Consider the following 19,402-nt stretch of genomic DNA (forward strand, 5'->3'; position numbering starts at 1 on the left):
ATAAATGTTGATAGTTACAACGATGATAAAAGTATCTTCACAGGTAACATAGTATCGGCCAAATGGAACGACCAATCACACTAAGTTTCTTTTAGCTAGTACTTTAGTCTAAAAGGAAAGTTACATGCACTCAATAGGAGACCGCTTAAAAAGTTTCCCTCGAAAACGTCAATGGAAAAAGCAGGTCCACAACTTCGCAATATCGCCCACTTGTCCCGGCCAAATGAATAATTATTGAAATTTAAATTCTTATTTTGAGTCTCATTACGAAGTTTGAAAAGGGTCATACTTTTTGTATAATTAAAGAGCTTTCCATTTCGTGACGCTAAACTTGAGATCTGTTAGGAAATTAATTGAAATATTTTAAATCGATTTACCTATTGGTTCGTAGCACAAGTGCTACGAGGGATTTCGGTTGCTACGAGTCGTAGCCGGTGTGTAGTAAAACGATTTTGCTCGTAGCGCGTAGGCTACAGTGATAGTGAATATCCAGGGTTATATGTAAAAGTGGGTGAAGCCGGCAGCGTGTGGGGGTGTCGTGGAGCGGACGCGGTCGTGTTTCGTGCGCGGGTCATTTGCGCCCATCGTTACCAGCAGCAGGCGTCCCCGCACGCACAACGATCTCTTCATTTTCACACGGAATTTTACACTCGTAGTAAACGTTAAAACTCATTTTTGTGTTCAATTTTTTCGCTTCCACAATATACTGTATTACCCATTCACAGACAGGACGAACAAATATTAAACATTAAATATTTACAACAGATTTTCCATTCCATCTATTGTTACTTACTAGTTTCGATCCTCAGACAGATACGACCCTAAGTCAATATCTTAAGTTCCGGCCGCAAACTTAGCGACCGCAGTGGCCGGCCGAAAGTTTCATGTGGCTGATAATTTACATAATAGAAGACTAGGTCTATCCACTATCGGGGTCATCCAAACTTCTGTGGATTAGAGCTTTCACGGGCAAGGCTTATCGGATTTTGAACGAATTTCGGGTAGCTTGCGATAGCGACGTCATTATCGATATCCGATTTATATGCAGATTGGAAGTGAAGTGGCTGTGGCGTGGCGTGGGCGCGGCCGTGACGTCACACGAGCGCCGCCGCACTACACATAAATAATCCCACTCGCCGCCGCCGACCGCCGTCTTCAACTTTGTCTTATTTGAAGATTATACAATTAATCCCTTCCCTTTACATTCCCGTCGGAACTGAGATCCTTGTACAACTTTTGCGCACTCGACCCGACGAAGACAGAGCCTCCATTGTGAGGATTTAACAATTTCACCCGCCTCGTTGCATTTCACAGAGTAATAATAAAACATCACAATGGATGTCAACTCTATTCAAGATGAGTATCCAAGACGGAGAGCGTCAGTGGCATAATTCAACAAATCAGATATGATGAAAGTATTATTTCTTTGGGAAGGGCTGTTTCGGATCGGTAACAATATTATTATATCTTTATTCAATACGTAAAGACGGTAATAGGGTAAATTTTGTTATTGTATGTATACCTACCGCTGAAGCCAACAATGTTATATTAGAAATACAACTCACATATCACTTAAAATCACATAGTATAAAATGTATGAGATATTTTTTCTATCCAACACATTTATATGCGAGTATTGAAAGTTTTTAGTTGGCGTACATTACGTCGGCTGCCAAGCGCTGCTGCAGATTGCGTTCATCCCCACTCTGACGAGTCTCGTAAACAATAAGTAATTTCGAAAATGGAGGCGAACGTATGAAAGCGTGGCTTTTCCCATAGGTAATGACTGGCAACAATCTACATAAGACTAACGAGTGAAACTTCAGTAGCATCATTATGCTGGTAGCGATCGCTTGCACGCCGTCGAACACTCGCTCGATCGCCATTTTTCATTCGCTCGTATAATCTAGACCGTATTTATACTATCCGACACTGACGGACACGGTAAATCAATTAAGCGAACCTGTACAAGTTTCGGTTGCAATTAAGCTGTTTATATTAGATATTAGCAATTAATCAATGTGTATACACGTGAATAATCAAAGTAAAATGCAAGCTGCAACACTGTTGCAATCACAGGCCAAGAATATATGGGTTACAATTTAACAGGTAGCACGCCAGAAACGATTCAAACCTGGTTGGTCAATTATAGGCACGTCTATTTGTGTTCCATTCAATCGTCCAATAATAACTTTTTGCTTGTGTATACTGAGTAATGATAGGCTATTAGATAATGCCACTTCGACGCCTATCGCGATCGATGATCCGAAACCGTTAGAAAATTTGAATACCCATTTATTACTCGTCTGTTGTCGTTTAGAAAATGTTTAACGTCAAATCCGTGTTGTTGTTTTTCAACAATTCATGTTTCCGTAAATTTCCATCGAAGTTTAGCAAAAAAGGCAACTTTGAAGCCAACACATCATTCATCTTTCAACCGAACTGTCTATTATGAGTTGCAGTTTTTAAAAAGTTGGTAATTAACACCGGCCCGCAGTCCAGGCCAGGTCCCAACTTTTGAAGTGTTCACAAACTTTGGAAAATACCCCAATAATTAAAAGCTGGGGCTCGGATCATGACTTTTTGTTCACTTTGCATGATTGGACGAGTCACGTAATTAAAAAAGAAGCGAGTACTTGTACTAAGTGACGTCACAAAGTTGTGGAATATCAGTGCCGTTGTTTTGTTTTTATATAATAGTCTGATAATAAAGAAAGCCAATGTTATTATGGCTTAGAGGAGATCTTTGTACAAAGCTCACTGTGGCTTTGATGTTGAAAACATTCATTCATTCATTCGTCTATAGATGACAATAGACCTGCCTTTTGAAGTATTCCAACGGTTTCGGGATTTCCAATCATCTACTGCGGCCCTCATAATTATCAATAGAGAAAAATCTTGAAATATAACCAATCATATTTTTTGCAACCCTACATCTTTATAAATAATCAAAAATTTCGTCGATACTACCAAAAGCAAATTGTATAGAAGATAAGAACGATATCAAAAAGAGACTTTGATAATTAAGTCTCAATAAGTATCTATTTTTGGTTCGTAAGAGATATTACTTTTCGTCGACAACGTCTTACAACAACATTGACATTCAATATTAAATTCAATGTACATAAACGTAGTGGTTATTTTTCAACGGTATTTCCTGTTTGTCTCACATTCAAGCAGGTTAATAAGTAATGAAGCAGATTCGGCCGACTTTTGTTTGTTAAAGTGATTATTCAAATACGAAAAACGATTTCGGTTTTTCCTAAACTTCTCTCATATTTTATTCACCGTTTTTTTACGGATCTTTGGAATACGTAATTTTTTTTTCTTAAGTTTGACGTTCGGGCTTTTTATGAGCTAGATTGTAGTTTAGCAAATTGAAAGTAAGAGAGGAACCATAAGATGGAAATTGTAGAGACCGGCCGGTTTTTGGGGCTGCCGTTCAAAACGCGATTTTATTTCCTTAGTGAAACGGATGAAATTCAGTTGACATTGCGGCTATCATGCGGTCATTATTTATATTGAATGGGCTATCTGTATATAACAGAAATATAGTAAGTAAGTACGTCAAATAACCTTTCTTGGCACGTAATAAAAATAAATAGTGTGGATTTGGTTTGTCACCGAGACGTTTGTTTCTTTGTACTTAATCGGGTTTTGTAACACGTTTTGTAAAGTGAAAAAGGTATTGTTAATGACAAATGATTTTCAATGACAATAACGATTATTGAGTATTCACTTTTGTCCATACAGAGCAATAAATGAAATGACAACATCCAATTAAAATCGACCTTCACGTCTTTTAAACGGGTTTCAAACAGTATTGTAGGACAATCTTTAGCAATTTATCTAACAAATAGACTTTCGTAAAATAACATAAAACTAGTTTCCTTCCTTTCCTCGACGAAGGAATAAACGAACGACTTCTAATATTTAATTACTGTTGTCCGATAAAGTATACTTAAGGGGTATGTTAATAAGGAAACGGCGAGTTCTCCAGGAAAACTTCTTAAGAAAACTAATCCCATCCCGAGATTATTTCCAGTGGTTCCCAATCAATTCGCCTATAAAAGCACAAGGATAAAACGTCGGTATCCTCGGGGAGTTTCCTCCGCTGAGAATCATTACGAAAATACGACAAAATTGTGGACTGTCTCTAGTCGGGAAGGGGTGTTATTTATGGAGGGCAGAGGCCGGAGTGTGTCTGAGTGGCTCTATTAGCTCAACTAATATTTTCTTCTTCAAGTTAATTGTTATGTCGTCTTTAAGAGCAGGTGGCTTGTCCCATTAGGAGGCCGCGGGCAACTTAATGCCGAGACACGAAACTTGAGCGTCACTGAGGGAACTCTGTACCCGCGGAAATATTTAAACAAATTAAAACTTTTTCTTTATGCCATTTCCCGAAGATACTCCTCTTATTGTGATTCGTTTTTATTGAGTTTGCGGCCAGTTTTTTTTTGTCGCAACTAAATTATGCGAAGTGTCCAGTAAATAAGGTTGTATGGGCTAACTTTTGGGTTCGAACACAAATGTTTAATGTTCAGTTATTTTCCACGTGTAATCTATTTTCTCGTTTTCTAACAAATTCTTGGTAAATTTGACCACAAAGAGAAACTAAAAGTTATCAAACATTCAAGTTTAAGGCAGAACTAGAAACCAAAGAATAAGTCGAAACTCAAGCCCAACAATAAATACGTGTCAAAGTTTGCCAATATAGGCGAGCTCCTTGTAAGGTTGCCTACAAACAATCCGACTAAACCAAGAGCATTGTTAGCTACACCACCTTGATTGACGTGAGGTTGACCAACTCTGGGCCATCTCCCAAGTCCGGCCGAAGTAACAAGATGCATAGTTCCCGAATTCCGTAGAACAACTGACAGTTTAAATTTCAAATATTAGTTCCACAATGAGTAATGGTATTTGTTCAGGATCTAATTTGCATGGCATCTAAAAACAGACAACTTGTCTATTGTTAACATTAGAATGTTATTCGTGTATATCCTGTATTTAAAAGGGCTCGTCTATTTTATTATTTGAATTGTAAATTATGTCTATTAGGAAGATAAATAAATGTTAACACACAATGTTAAAACCATACAATAACACGGTAGTGGACTAGAAAACTAATCACATGCAACATAGTATAAATCAAAACCGCTATTGTTTCATCAGGAGCTTGTTCAAAAAAGTTAAAAAATAAAATGGAAACAGTAAAATATTTTTTTCAAAATCCAATTTCCGTTATATTGAAGGCCTGGGGGTAAACGCACGCTCGTATAAACACGGTGTGTTTAGAAATAAGTCACGGTGACGTCACGAGACACGCTGACAAACAAACAAATCAGTCGCGATGCACGCGCGAGCAAACAGCGCGATTGTTCAGATATTAGTTCATCGCGTAATGTTGGCTGCACGATCGCGATACCGCGCGGTTTGATGGATCGCAATACTAAATGTAATGCTAAAGCTCTGTTCATTGTGTACTGTGACGTCACCTGATACTAGTAATACCACGACCCAATTCATACTTTATCAAAACTTCAAACTATCAGTCAAAAACAATAGTATTACAATTTATCTTCTTAACCTTAAACCAAAGCCTGGTTTTAAAACAAAACTTTGTTTTTATACCTACAAAAAAGTCGTTAAAACTAAAAATTGAGGCTAATTAATTTGGCAAACTTACTTTAATTGGTCTTAGACGAATATAATTAAATTCGGCGAGATATTTTAAAATAATGGAAAGTTTGGAATGATGCAAATAATTTCGAGTTTATTCCAATTTACTACGAGAGTCGATGTGGATTGAAGGTTAAGCAATTAAGAGGAGACTATGTAGCAATTTAGCTAGATTTTACTGTTTATTCATGCTTTCGAATTTAATTCAAAGCCTTGTGGAATCAGTTTTTAATGTACTGTAATATTTAACTTCGTAATTCGGTCTTTTGCAATGTAATCTTAACAAATTAGGCTCGAAATTAATTACAATAAAGCAAGGGTTTTGGATATTGCTCAAATGCTTATAGCAGCACATCTTTTAAAAGAAAAAGTATTCAATGAAACCTTAAACAAAATGAAAGCGAACACTATATGATTTGGTATCAATCCCCTTGTTAACTTAATTATTTATGGTCCTTTGCTACGTTAAACAATTTCTCCCCTAACATCCCCCTAAATCTTAACAATGAAAATAAAAAATAGAGGTGCACACATAGCGAATTACCGCGACAGGTATCCCAAGGGACCCGCTCACGTCACTCCCTTAAATGAAATACTTAATAATAGAGCCAGCTTAACACAAACGTGCAGACATTAAAGAAAATTGTCCCTTTTGTACAACTGCTACATTGCCGCCATTTAAGTAATAGTCACATATAGTTTTCAAGATATTATCTAAGTAAATTATGTTGTTTGGACATGTCATTTAATGCTTATGTTGATTGAATAAAACTGTCGACATGTTTACTTATGTTAACGTCATGTTTATTTAATGAACGGCCGACATTCACTCATAACCGATTACTGAACACAATTTATTTACTTACATTTTTTGTGACCGTTCAGTAAGTCCGCGGTTTCGACTGGCTAGTAGGTAGTTCCCTAAACAGTGGCATTTTCCCTGACCAAAAAAAGGACTCCACTAAACCCAATACTCTATTCGGGCATTCAGTAAATCCTGTATTTTATTCCCTCCATGTACGCTCAACTATAAAAATTCCGGCCGTCTACGAACATTGTCTCCAATTTCGCTCACTTACGCTTGCTTGTGAAAAATATTCGGCCAAGAGTAGAATTAGCAAAGTTGGTGGGATACCCGTGTGGGCCACACATCGGCCGAATATTAAAAGGCGAATTAGAGTGGTCACGCCTCCATGCGTTCATAAATGTTCTTATTTGGCCTCAAGTTGTTAGACCACTTGTTACGTGACGGCTACTTTGTAAAAAATTGGGGTTCCTACGTTTGTAAAATATAAGTGAACTTCATAAGACTAATTTTATGAAGTAGTTACTTATAAACAGTTCTTCTCCTATCCTATAACTAAACGTTCTACACGTACACCACAGAACAACTGTCCAAAACAATTTAAAACTGAAATCATGTGAAATGAAATCGATCAGTAATCACATACAAACATTAACTCAAAAGACACCTTTGAGGTTCGCATTGATCACGGCCAAAGTTCGGTTTCCCCGTAACGTCGCCCTAGGGAACGACCCCGAACGGCAATACCCGTCCTTGTCGCACGCACTTCATCACAAATGCGAAAGAAGGTAATGACGCGATGTAGGCCTCACAAATTGACCGTAACAATACCGCATTAGGTCACAATCTATGTCGCAGGAATATAGCATAATCTATTTTTCCGAACAAATCTCTATTGATTCGGTCAAACTACGGCCGATCGTATTATGACGAAATGTGTTCCGATTGGTCTATTTTGCCGTCTCCTGACTGAAGTAATAAATTCCATCATTTATGTAAGTTAATAGATATTTATTGCTTCGCTATTTTGGAATATTGTCAGGCTTTTTTACCTAATTCCTTTTCCATTGGTAGATTTTATTTTAGGAAGAAATACGCTCACTTTGTATACGATAGATAGCAAGAAATTATATTTCCCGAACCATTCAATGTAAGGGAAATTAATGACTGATGTAGGTTATTCTAAATATATTTCAGTACCAGGAAAGCATAATGTGGCAGCTGTTTACTTTCCCATGCAAGTTGTAAGAGTCAACCGTAGAAAATGAGTATGTTAAACGTACCGACAGGCGATGGTACTCACGCCGTGATACGTGGACTATTTTAAACTCAATCGAAACGGTGTTTATTTATAATGAAACTTAAAAAGTAACAGGGAAAAGTTTTGTAAACCGTTGATGTCGAAAAAGAACTACTGGAAGGGAGGATGTATTTTGAATTAACACTTATCCTTGTTTTCAAAGGCTCTCCAACATTCTTGTGTAAATTCCATCTGAGCCTAACTCTTCAGAGTACCAACCTACGCCAGACCCTTAACTCTTAACACGTGAACAAATAGGATTACTTCTAACGAAAATGATAGCTTGAGAAAAAATAAATGACGATCCTTTACGTTCTCTTCAGATGATATTAATGTCAAAAATAAATCAGTGTCGGTGTATGTCCGAAAATTAGGTGTTATTTTTTTATTCACCACAAAAGAGGGTTGCTCAGACCGCTCGACCAACAAAAGCGCGGCAATTCCCGCTCAAACAAATCACCACTAAACAAACGTTTCTACAGGTAGGAATAATTCAGCGAAAGGTCACCTGTTACGGGTATTCGACATCGATCATCGGGAGTGCGTCGTGTCGAGCTACCCGCGTAATGTCGCCCTGGGGACCGGCCGACGCTGGCGACGCCGCCGCCGAGACAAAACCCACGGGCCTCGGCCTGTCAAACCGAACCTGCCCGCTTTTGTATACACGCACATTTTTCAGCCTGGGTCATTCCATACTACCACTGTGTGCCCTTTGCCGTACCGCCAAACATGACATATCTGATACGCATCTGAAAAGTTAATAAGGAAGGAATTTATAATTAAGTCGTACGTACAATTACGTATGTGGAGGCGTCACGCGTCGACGTCAACATGAATATTTACGATGCAATTTCGTTCCATTTCAGATTTATCACTGTTTTGTTGGCGAACAGGGAATTTTAAAAATGCTCCTTCGTGGCCAAATTTAGGTGCGAGCGAGTCGCGTTAGGCGAGCGGTGACAGCGCATCTCCGCTAGCGTGTATTGTTCGTGTCCTAACCGCCGACTTTCCATTTATTTCTCTATGAATACGTTATTACCTGCTCGCCCCCGCTTATCAAAGTTTATTTGCAGCGTGTGGTTTACTCTGTACCGGTCCTTATTCGTTATTACAACGGCGGAGTGTTTTATTGCCGGGCGGGGCTCAAATCGCGCACGACGCCCTTGTTTTTCGCTATTTTTCCTCACGATTTTGTCTGAATATGAACTTAATATTATGTGTTTTTGTTGCAGATCGAGGACGCCATGCTAATGTTCGACAAACAAACCAATAGGCACAGAGGTAAGTTGTCATTATTTCAGCCGATAATATTGCTACGGAACGTGGACCCTAATAAATCAGATCCCAATACTGGCCAACTACATAATACTATATACAATTATTAATGCCCTGTACATTAATAAAACTATGCCAATAATGGCTTTGTATAGGTATCCTTCTGAGGAGGTTAGTGATTAGGGACTTAGGAACAACAATAATAACCCAAATAACACTATCTCCAATAATATCGAGCTGTAGTGAGTAATCCTCACATTTATTATTGGAAGATAGCTATTTTCGGCTATCGACGTTACCAAACAGAATATAATAGCGAAACTCAAGCCATTCCAAACAAAACTACGGTGCAATAAAAACGGAATTCAAAACCGAAATAATATTACATTATTACTACCCCTGCCGTAAGTTACGCGAGGCGAGCCACGCACGAGCGCCCTGTCACCTTATTTTTCTTGACAAAAACAATGGAAGTTCCAAAGGCTTGCATGTCACACACGGAAACATATCATTTTTGTTTGTCTCGCCTCATTTCTCTGGCCGTCTTCGCCACAAAGTCGTCACTGGTTAACTAGCAACGGATAAATATAGGCTTCGACCCTCAATGAAAGCTGGCCAGTGTAAACAGACATGTCACAATGTAAAGAGCCTGCTTTCTAATAGTAAGGAGTTAAACTAACAGGAAAGGGAGAGAGTTCAGGTTAGGATGGCGGCGCCGCGGCTGAGGCGAAGCGGAGCGAAACGGAGGTGGCATCGTCACTAAACAGGCGCACCGTTTTCGGTATTGTGCTCCCTCCCCATGTTACGACTATTCCCGGCTAATAAATAACAAATCGACGCCCGGATAAAATATACGGTTTCCTCGGCAGGAGATTTTGTATTATTGTGAGGGTAAAACCGAAGTTACGCTTCAAATCTGCCTATTTCAATTTCGATGGCCGCGCTTTCACGTTTTTTCGTAAATATAACACATCGTCATAAACAAGCCCATAAATTTTGTCCCAAAACACTAAAGTCCGGGGCCCACGTAATCAGTTTCTTTCATTACCTCACAACGCGTAAGATTTTAATTAAAATTCACGAAAATCGTATCAAGGCGAGCCATCTTTTGTTGGCAACGAAGGTTCCCTTGTAGCAGTTACAGCAAATACAATGTTAAATTTGCTTTTGTAATCCCCATTACACAAAAACAGGTTGACCCAAATATTCAGGCTCGGTGAAATATCGTTGCGCCGTCATTTATGCAAGTTCGCAAAAACGAATCCTGTTTCATTCGTCGCTAAGGGAAAAACGACTCTTTCTTGTCGTTGTAAGACATAAAATAATTTACCGATGTCTGCTAAACTTCCAACTTTTGTGCCCTTTGCGTGTCATTTGGATGATATTTTGAGATCCCTCTGTTTGTAATTAGATAAACATTGAAATAAACCACGGCAGGCCTAGAATAGATTTTAATGTGGTCGTCGGAACTTTCACTTGGAGCGCGTACCTGCTCAGGCGATACTTACATTTGTGGGCTAGGATTCGTGTAAAGTTGGCGCGTGGCTAAATATGAACAGCGCATATAATAATCTAATATAAATATTCCTTAGGCCTCCCCTAATACTACACTCGGGTTATTATCCCCGGAACGTAATCAGTTGGGTCGGGTTATCCTGGCAAGAAATGTAAAAATATCCGCTGTTTATTTGTATCAAACTCGGGCAAGAGGCAACCCAAACGCGTATTCAAACTGAATATGAATGTAAACTGCCCCGGCGAACGGGCGGAATGGCGAAAATCAAATTAGGTATGGCGTGAATACTTCACGGCGACGGCGGGAAAAAAATTGAAATCAAATATTCATTGACTTTCAACCGGATAAGCCGGCCCGCAGCCATTTCAATACATTTTATTATCTATTTTCGTTGTGAGGACCACGCCTCGGTGACGCGGGCCCACACTCGCCCATATATCCCGACAAATCCTGTACTAATAATTTAAACGTATTATTTATTTCAATGACACCATTATGGCCGATATAATCCGAACAAGCAAAGCGAAAGTGATTTCCTTACACGCCACCAATTGAAATGTTGTATGGCTTCTCTAAAGTTCACAGACCTGACCTGATTTCTCAAAACCTTACAGAGAAAATAATAAAAAAGGTCAAATATTAGAGACTGAATACTCAATAATATAAATCTTTGATATTACCGTCCCGGTCCCAACTAAAGGTTCAGGGCTGAAGTAATTTATCAGCGCCTTTTAAACAAAAGGACAAAAATATGTCGGGAACATAATTTTTGATAATGTTTAATATTCTTTTTCACATTATTTAGTTAATAAATCACGTGTTGAATGGAGACTTAATTTAAAGGGTGATTTTTATGTTAAGCTGTTGAATCTGTGAAAAATAAAAACCTTTTAGCCTTTTCAGTACATTAAATATGCGCGAATAATGCGTTTAATAGCACCCTTTACTTTTATTTACGACCTCTGCCGGTTGAAAAAATAATTAACGATGTCCCTTTGCAAAATATTTTCCATTGTCTCTGTCTAATAATTTAATTTTTCGGATATAAAATACCAATGGAAATAAATCCTTTATTGCTCGTGGATTTGCACACCGCGGTATCGGTAACACAGTAAGGGTGCAAGATGTCTTGTTTCGCAATCAACGGAGCGTTACCAAATACGTTCACGTTCGTTTGGCATTCAAGGTGTCAGCGGAGCTTGAAGTAAATGCCATTACACAAAGGTAAACGCGACATGTGAGAGACAAAGTTCATAAATATTAAACAAAAAAAAAAGTAGCAAACAATCTCTGCGGAGCGGATTCCATTTGGTCGTGCGAACCACCTCACGCGCCTAAGGGACGCATTTCTACGAGTGCGTTCTAGGTACCGTGAAAATTTCACCTCTCACTTTGCATAGGAGTAGTGCCATCTATATTTCATTCGTCACACTTCGTGATATGTAAAGACGCCTATCGCGTGAATCATAAATGGCAATCGTTTTCTTCGAGTGCCATAAAAATACTCAAGTCAAAAAAGGGGCATCACTAGAGTATTTTTAAACTTTATGCCCTTCACGTACAGACGTTTCCACGCCCATCTCTTTTGTTTTCACCACTGTGTTTACGATTTTCTCTGATAAATTATTATTGCCATAAATTTTCGCCGTGCGTGTAATAAAAACTTATTTTACAATTCAAATTCAATACAATACCGGTTGTGGTAATGAATAATCTATTTGCTAAAATGTAGGAAGGATTTCTCTTGATTTTGTTATAATCCTATCTGTATTCAATTCACTGCACGAAACACTTCAATTTCGCTATTTTTGTACATGTCGAGGCAATTCTAATACTGACAAAGCTTTTGAAGTAGAGCTCTCAGACTGTAAGGCTGCAATCTTACTTAGCACGTCGGTACAAAAGAATTTGATCTTTATGTGTATGGGTGGAGGGTTGTTTGTGTAAATATACTCGGTGTGTGCTAAGTGGGTGCACGTGGCCCCGTCCCGGGGGAGAGACGGGAATACCCGGGGTTTACATGCATCTTGCGGCCAACCAACAGCTCCTGTTAATATTACGTGTATTACAATTAATTCACTTTAAAACAATCTCTACTTTGAGTGGTTGTTGTTCACTCCGACAAATGTAGTCGTTCTTTATAATTAAACTTTATTTATTTATTGTTAAAGTTTAAATTTGTGTGTCTTAACTTGTATCCGTTGAATAGTTTAACCAAATGTAAAGTTAGTTGGGGAGTAGAACGTAAGTTTTAGACTCGATGCATTCTATAACTATTAAGACAAGTGTGACTCTTGATAAACAAAGTTTGTTGTTTGTACGCATTAAGTTTGAGATATTGGTTGGCTGTGACACAAAACAACCACATTGTTTCAAACACGAGAATGGAAAACAATTAGAAGATGCGGTTCATACATTATTTAAACGAATACATTTTATTTCACAGTTGATTGGTGAATTTTATTTAAAAAATCAGTCACTGATTTGATACACAAAATAAGATCCAAACCAAATCTTTAGGTATTAATCGACAGCAATCCAAAAACAAAAAAACTTCGATATTCACACCCCATCACTACGTCTACGAGACCTAATTCTGTCATTTACGAACATTGAAAGCACGAAAACACTGCCTACCTCTACAGGGACTGCCATCGTAACAGTATCGATATTCCCAACTTTATCGAGTCGGCACATCCCTAGAGATGTGGTTGCGAATGCATCTCGAGTGATGCATCGATATGAGAAAGTGGGATGGTAAACACTAGGGACATCCCTATAATCACCTGTTTACTCTTCTTTCTACTTTGGAAGTAAATACAGTACTTCTCTTTTATTGAATGTCGAGTATGTGTAAACAGAGAGGTTTTACTCAGATTTTATTACGTGCTAGTGATTGTTTTGTTTGTTTATTAGTTTGAGTACGTGTCTCTGAGATAGTGACTTGTTGGATTGGCGTTTAGATGAAAACATTTGAGTATAGTATAGAAGAGAATTTGTTTAGCTAGTATTTTAAACAAGCAGTAACACACCTATTTAAAAAAAAATCGAATTAATAGGACATTGATACCACTCCTTATGATTGCAAAAACTGAAATCAACCCCAATCCCTTTAATTTAAACGAAAACGCAAAATAATAATCGGAAAATAAACATAAACTCACGCCTCACCAACTTTGTAATAAGCACTACGGGATAAATATTTAATTACGATAATAATCAGCTTTAAACAAAATAATCGATACACTTAAAACGAAGCTTTTAATACACGCGCCATAATACAGAGTTAAACCTTTTAATTTAATATATAATAAGCCCTCCCTTACTGTTTCTCATCATTAATTAACATCGGTGTTATCACGGCTCCCAAAAACTACCATTATTCGTTAACCTCGTAAACCAAAATATTATAATTAAAGGTTGCTTTGTAATAATTTCATTTACACTTCGCTTGGGATTTAAATTTCTGGAGAATTTTCGCTTTTATTTATAGATTCTGAGTTGTGAAACAAGGGTTTGGTTTAGGAATTCTAGGTAAGCTGGAATTTGTGAGAAATTCTGTTCTTACAGTGAAGATAGGAGTGATACAGCAAAGTAGCAACATCACAAACAGTAAATTGATTAAAAAGTGACCCCACATTAAATCTAATTCGAAACATAAAGACATCAATATGACAAACTTCTTATTCAAAACCTTATTTCGTTTGTTCACGTAATTCAAGCAAACTAAATCACATTCCGGCAAAAGCTGAATACGGCCAATAATTCCATTGGATTCAACAACAATGGGCCCTCAAGAACCGATAGTAATAAATCGGAACCACGCGCATTGATCGTCAATAGAGCATTAAGGAGCTGACACTATTACAATATACATTAAGAGTGTTTTTAGCAAATCACTTCCTGACGAAGCCAAGCCCCAAAAAGGATGGTTAAAAAAATAGTGAGTGCGGGAAATGACACAGTGGAAATTCATTGACGACCTCCTTGCTCGCCTAAGGTAAATAAAGTGGCCACAATTGAATAGTCATTCTAAGAACGATCGAAATTGTCCGCGGCATTTACATTGTCAGCCGTTCGAACAATAAGTGAAGCACTCGTTGAACAAATAAGTCAATGGATGTTGTAATTATTACGGGGTGTTAGCGTAGTGCCGTTTATCGGCGATTTTCATTGTTATTACGTACATGCTTCGGGCGCGCACGCGATAATAACTTGCCAGTAGATTCACAGTAATTCTGATAGTAAAATGTACAATTAACAGAGGTTTAAAAAGCTATTATTTTACGATACGGTGTTTATTTTTGTATTAACTTTTTTATGATAGAGTTGGCTTTCAGGGATTTTCTTTTGTCCACTCTTTTATAGCATACAGTACGATTATTTTATCGACATTTTCGACATGGAACGAAAACAAAACATCTTTGAAATGTTTACCCCGTTACTAAGCCGAGATATCCCAATTTACCCGAAAGCAATTTAACAATTTCGTAGAATCAACACGTACATAACAAATCCAATAAATCCACACCTGTAATGCTCTCGAAATGTAGTGGGTCTAACAAAATTCTTACCCAATTTTAATCCTTGTCAAATGGTTTAATGTAATCTTGTTAATAGGCAATTTCAGCGTGCCACCTATCCGTGTTCGTAGTTTCTGACAGGACGCCATGCACCCACCCTCGGGACACCCTTTCGTAATTATTTTCTCTTACTCCATAGTACCAGTAGTGACGCACTTCGATTCAAAATTGGATTTTATACCGGACTGACGTAAAATGTGAGAGGGAATGTACTGGTTGTCGGTTGAATATATCTTGTGTAATCGCACTATATATATTTATGTTGAAGAGTATGTAACTGAGTACAGAGTTTTTTGTTGACTTACTTAAACAATTCAAAAAGTCTTATATAAATAAATAATACAAATATAGTGGTAGTTAAATAAAGGCTTGCAAACATAAAACTACTCGTATTCTTACTTAGAACAAAACAATGTTCTCAATTCAAAGTTATAAGAAGATTCTCATGTGAGGACTATCGTAACTAATTCTAAAACAAGACACATCTCGTTAAACGAGTGATATCCCTGGGCTGAACTAAGTAATTCCACCGAACTGCTTCAAGAAACACTCTAAAACATAACTACACTACTGTCACATTAACACGGACGCTTTAATGCAAGTTATTCGCCCTTGTTTGGTTATATTAAAGCATTCCTCGAATAATTATCACAAAGCGACTTACGCGCCCATTTATTAACCATCTTAATTACTAAGGCCAAGTTAATTATACCGCGTAAAACTTAACGCCTAAAGAGCGTTATCCCGTTAATTTAGTACAGGGTAGCTTCCAAGGAAATCTCTTCATGTCATTCCCCGTGCGATATCGCCAAACTTGCCTCAGATGATACCAAATAGGTACGTGTAATGTCCTCAACTTTTGTGTAATAAAATTACGGAAAAATTCTTCGGCTGCTTTTAACATTTACTTTTATTTATGACCCTAATAATTTACTGTCACCTAAATTAAAGCAATGCTTGTGATATAGGACAGGCCACCTTTATTCTTTGGTGGATTTTCGAGTCTTCGATAACGTTTTACTGCCCTGGGAATGACGAATGACCCTCTCAGCGTCTTAGACATTGTGCAAGATCAGCCAAAATATGAATTAGTGGAAATTTGATTTTTTTTTGTTACTTTTCAATATTTACATTAACTGATAGCCATGCTATTCGTGTGCCAAACGATATTTATCAACATTGGTCGCTGGCAGTCCAACTGGCAAATCAATTTATGACACACTTTAAAAGCGGATATGAAAATATCAGTACAAAATTCTATCAACTACAATAGGCTTATTGTACTAGTTTAACACGTATTCCAAGTAATTTCCTCGATGAATTTTCATAGAGAACTAGTTTGTGATGTGGAAAATACAGGTGCTCGTACAATGAGAGTGTGGCTGGGCACAGAAGCCCATCTCATTACCCGACTGACCACAGTTGAGTAATGATACGCCGAACGCCGAACACACAGTCACGCTGCCGCGCTCTCCACTCGCGCTTTTTGTGGCTTCAACATAAATAAAATGCGAATTCATAATACATTATCCCATTGTTTATTCGAACGCGAAAAATTATCCATGATTTATTGTTTCATGTTTCTGCTAGTAATCATTCATCTACAAAGGATAATGCGCCATTCGACACTAAATAACGTATACATTATGAATTACAATAACATTCCCCCTGGCCACAATATGAACAATTAACCTGATACGATCCTTTTGAAATTTTAACTTAGGCCTACTTACACACGCATTCCGTAACGATTATGAAAAATCAATGCGGGGCAATTTGGATATAATTAACAGAGAATGTGACCCAAATTGTTCGAATACTTACATAAAATAATTATACAATTGTGTCGTTCATGAAATTCTGTGAGTTCCGGCGCGTACGCTATTTCAATCGGCTAGAATGTGGGTGTGGTCGCGGTGTTTCGCCTGGCGATCGCACAATTGCAATCAGCCTAATATGTTGAACAGTAGGTCCATCTCATTACCATGGGCGACCACAGGTGAATGATGGCGCGGCGCTACTGCCCGGGGCCGTTTTGTTTGTGGTCGATTTAACGCCGACGACAAATTGCGTGTTTGCCATTTGGCCGAGAGATCATCCCCACTTCTGAACGAAATAAATCCACTGATTACTTTTGCGCAATTTGAAATATTAACGTGAATTGTTTCGCGCGCCGCTGGCCTGGTGTATTGTTTAATTCTGTGCCGTGAGTGATAGCATCGCATTTACTTTGTGTTGAGCCCGATTCAGAGTTATCAGCCAATCGTATCGCATTCTAATGCAACTGCGTTTATTAATGCTTTACCATAAAACAACTATGTTACTCAAATGTTTGTTTCCACTATATAGAAACGGTTTCATAAAATAAATGTTAGCGTAAGCAAAATAAACTTCGATCAAATTGACAAATATTGTGACTTAGTATGAAAAGCTTTAAGCCTGTTAGTGACGTGGCGTAGTCTAGAATAAAAAATGTTTGAAGAAATAGAGTGAGTAAAAAACTGGTAACAAACTACAAATGTGCCGGTTTATATAAACTCGCAGTTAGGTAATGACTGTAACTGTATCCTTACTAAAATATTTACAGTAAAAGTTTACCACCTAAGAAATTTTGCTCCATTTGGCCGTTTATTCTGAAATAGTGTAATAAAAGGCAGCTAAAATGTTCGTACCGTTATAAAAAGAAAGTACCCTAAAAAAGTTCATATTTATTTCCTTGTAGAAAACGAACTAACTCTTGTTTTCATCCTCTTAACAAGAAAGTAATCTGTCGACCTACGTCGCGATAACGGGATTTTTATGTAACAAACTCGAGTCGCGCCTACCCTCACCTAGCCCGAGGCTCTCTCGAAAAATCCCCGCATTGTCAGATTCTACTAAGGATTCGGAGTAATATACATTTTCCCGTGTTGGAATTACAGCTGTATTTTGCTCATGCTACATAAAATCGGCGTAAAGGCGACGCCCATGAAAAGGCCGGGTGAAAACCTATAGCTTTTATTTAGTTGGCTCGAATGTAACAATCCACTGAAAGTTTTAGTGTCGGCAGTTCGGGCGCTGGTCGTTTCATAAGCGTGTCAGTGTAAACTACCCGGGTATATAACGCAGTGCACCCCGGGCAAGACAAATTCGTACTCCAGCGCCGTACCTCGGGTTGCCGACAGATCTCGATACCTCGATGCTACTCGCTCGTTACCTTTCACTACGATATCCAAGCCACACGATATATTTTCATCGGAATCGAGAAATATCACATAGGAATTCTGATATTCGCATCTGTATTTTTCCACTAGCATACATTTTAATTTCAGAGAGAAGTTGTGTTTCATTTCGTTAAAATTTACCGAGAACTGATTTGATATAGGAGATGATGCCTCGCGTATTTACTCTCACATTTTCTAGTGTATTTTATAATCTTTTAGTGGAATGTAAACTCTAAAATATTGCACAATAAATACATTTTTCCAATAAGCAATTACATTATGCATCGCAATAACAAAGCGATAAGAACCACTACAAAATACACGTCCTTGGAGGCTCACATAAAACAATGGGAAAATCAAGTCCAACCAAACAAGTCGTAACTTAACCATTAAAGTGATATCTTACAACTAAACTCTACTAAAAACAACGTTAACTCTTCAGTACATGTACCCAACGAGTAATATTACTTAACCGCTCGAAAATTATATACAAGCGGCGCGTACGGCTTGAACACGTATGCTACTAAATTTTAGTTAAAGTCCTCGTAGGCAACAGGTGTGCGGGATGAGCCAGACTCGTAATTATCATGACTCTGGTTTACGCTCTGCATCTAACTGTACCTTCTATACTTTACTTGTACACATATCCAACCAATCAAAGCCTCGATTGGATATCTAAAAAATAGTCCCATTGTATAACAACTCGACGGTACAGCCGAATTCGATTTTAGCAATTTTTGCACCGAAAATTTGTTTTGACTTCGGCACGAAATTGATACCGTTGGTCGATTTGAAAATCGAATAGTTTTTTTTTTAATAAATAGTAAATGGTACTATAAACGTTAAAATATTATCTATTTTCTATTCTTGAGCCGAGAAACAAATTGTATTGGGTACAATTACTATAAATGAATGACTTGATATGAAAGCATACCAGCCAAAAAAATTAATAAAGCCAATTATCCTGAGATAAAATAAATTATCTGCCAATAATATCTACCAATTATTATGATAAACGACAACAAACAACACACGTACCAG

At 37.8% G+C, this 19,402-nt stretch overlaps 1 protein-coding gene across 14 annotated transcripts in view; it reads left to right on the plus strand.

The window, feature by feature from the left end:
* The window catches only part of LOC118267251 (RNA-binding protein Musashi homolog Rbp6), a 504,750-nt gene that overhangs the window by 386,871 nt on the left and 98,477 nt on the right, over positions 1-19,402 (plus strand). For all 14 annotated transcript variants that reach the window (XM_035581149.2, XM_035581150.2, XM_035581142.2 and 11 more), the window contains one exon: positions 9,017-9,065. In XM_035581149.2, coding sequence (XP_035437042.1) covers positions 9,017-9,065 — 49 coding nt within the window. The remainder of the gene's footprint in view (positions 1-9,016; positions 9,066-19,402) is intronic.

The sequence above is a fragment of the Spodoptera frugiperda genome, chromosome 23 (genome assembly GCF_023101765.2).
Source record: "Spodoptera frugiperda isolate SF20-4 chromosome 23, AGI-APGP_CSIRO_Sfru_2.0, whole genome shotgun sequence".
Taxonomy (NCBI): domain Eukaryota; kingdom Metazoa; phylum Arthropoda; class Insecta; order Lepidoptera; family Noctuidae; genus Spodoptera; species Spodoptera frugiperda.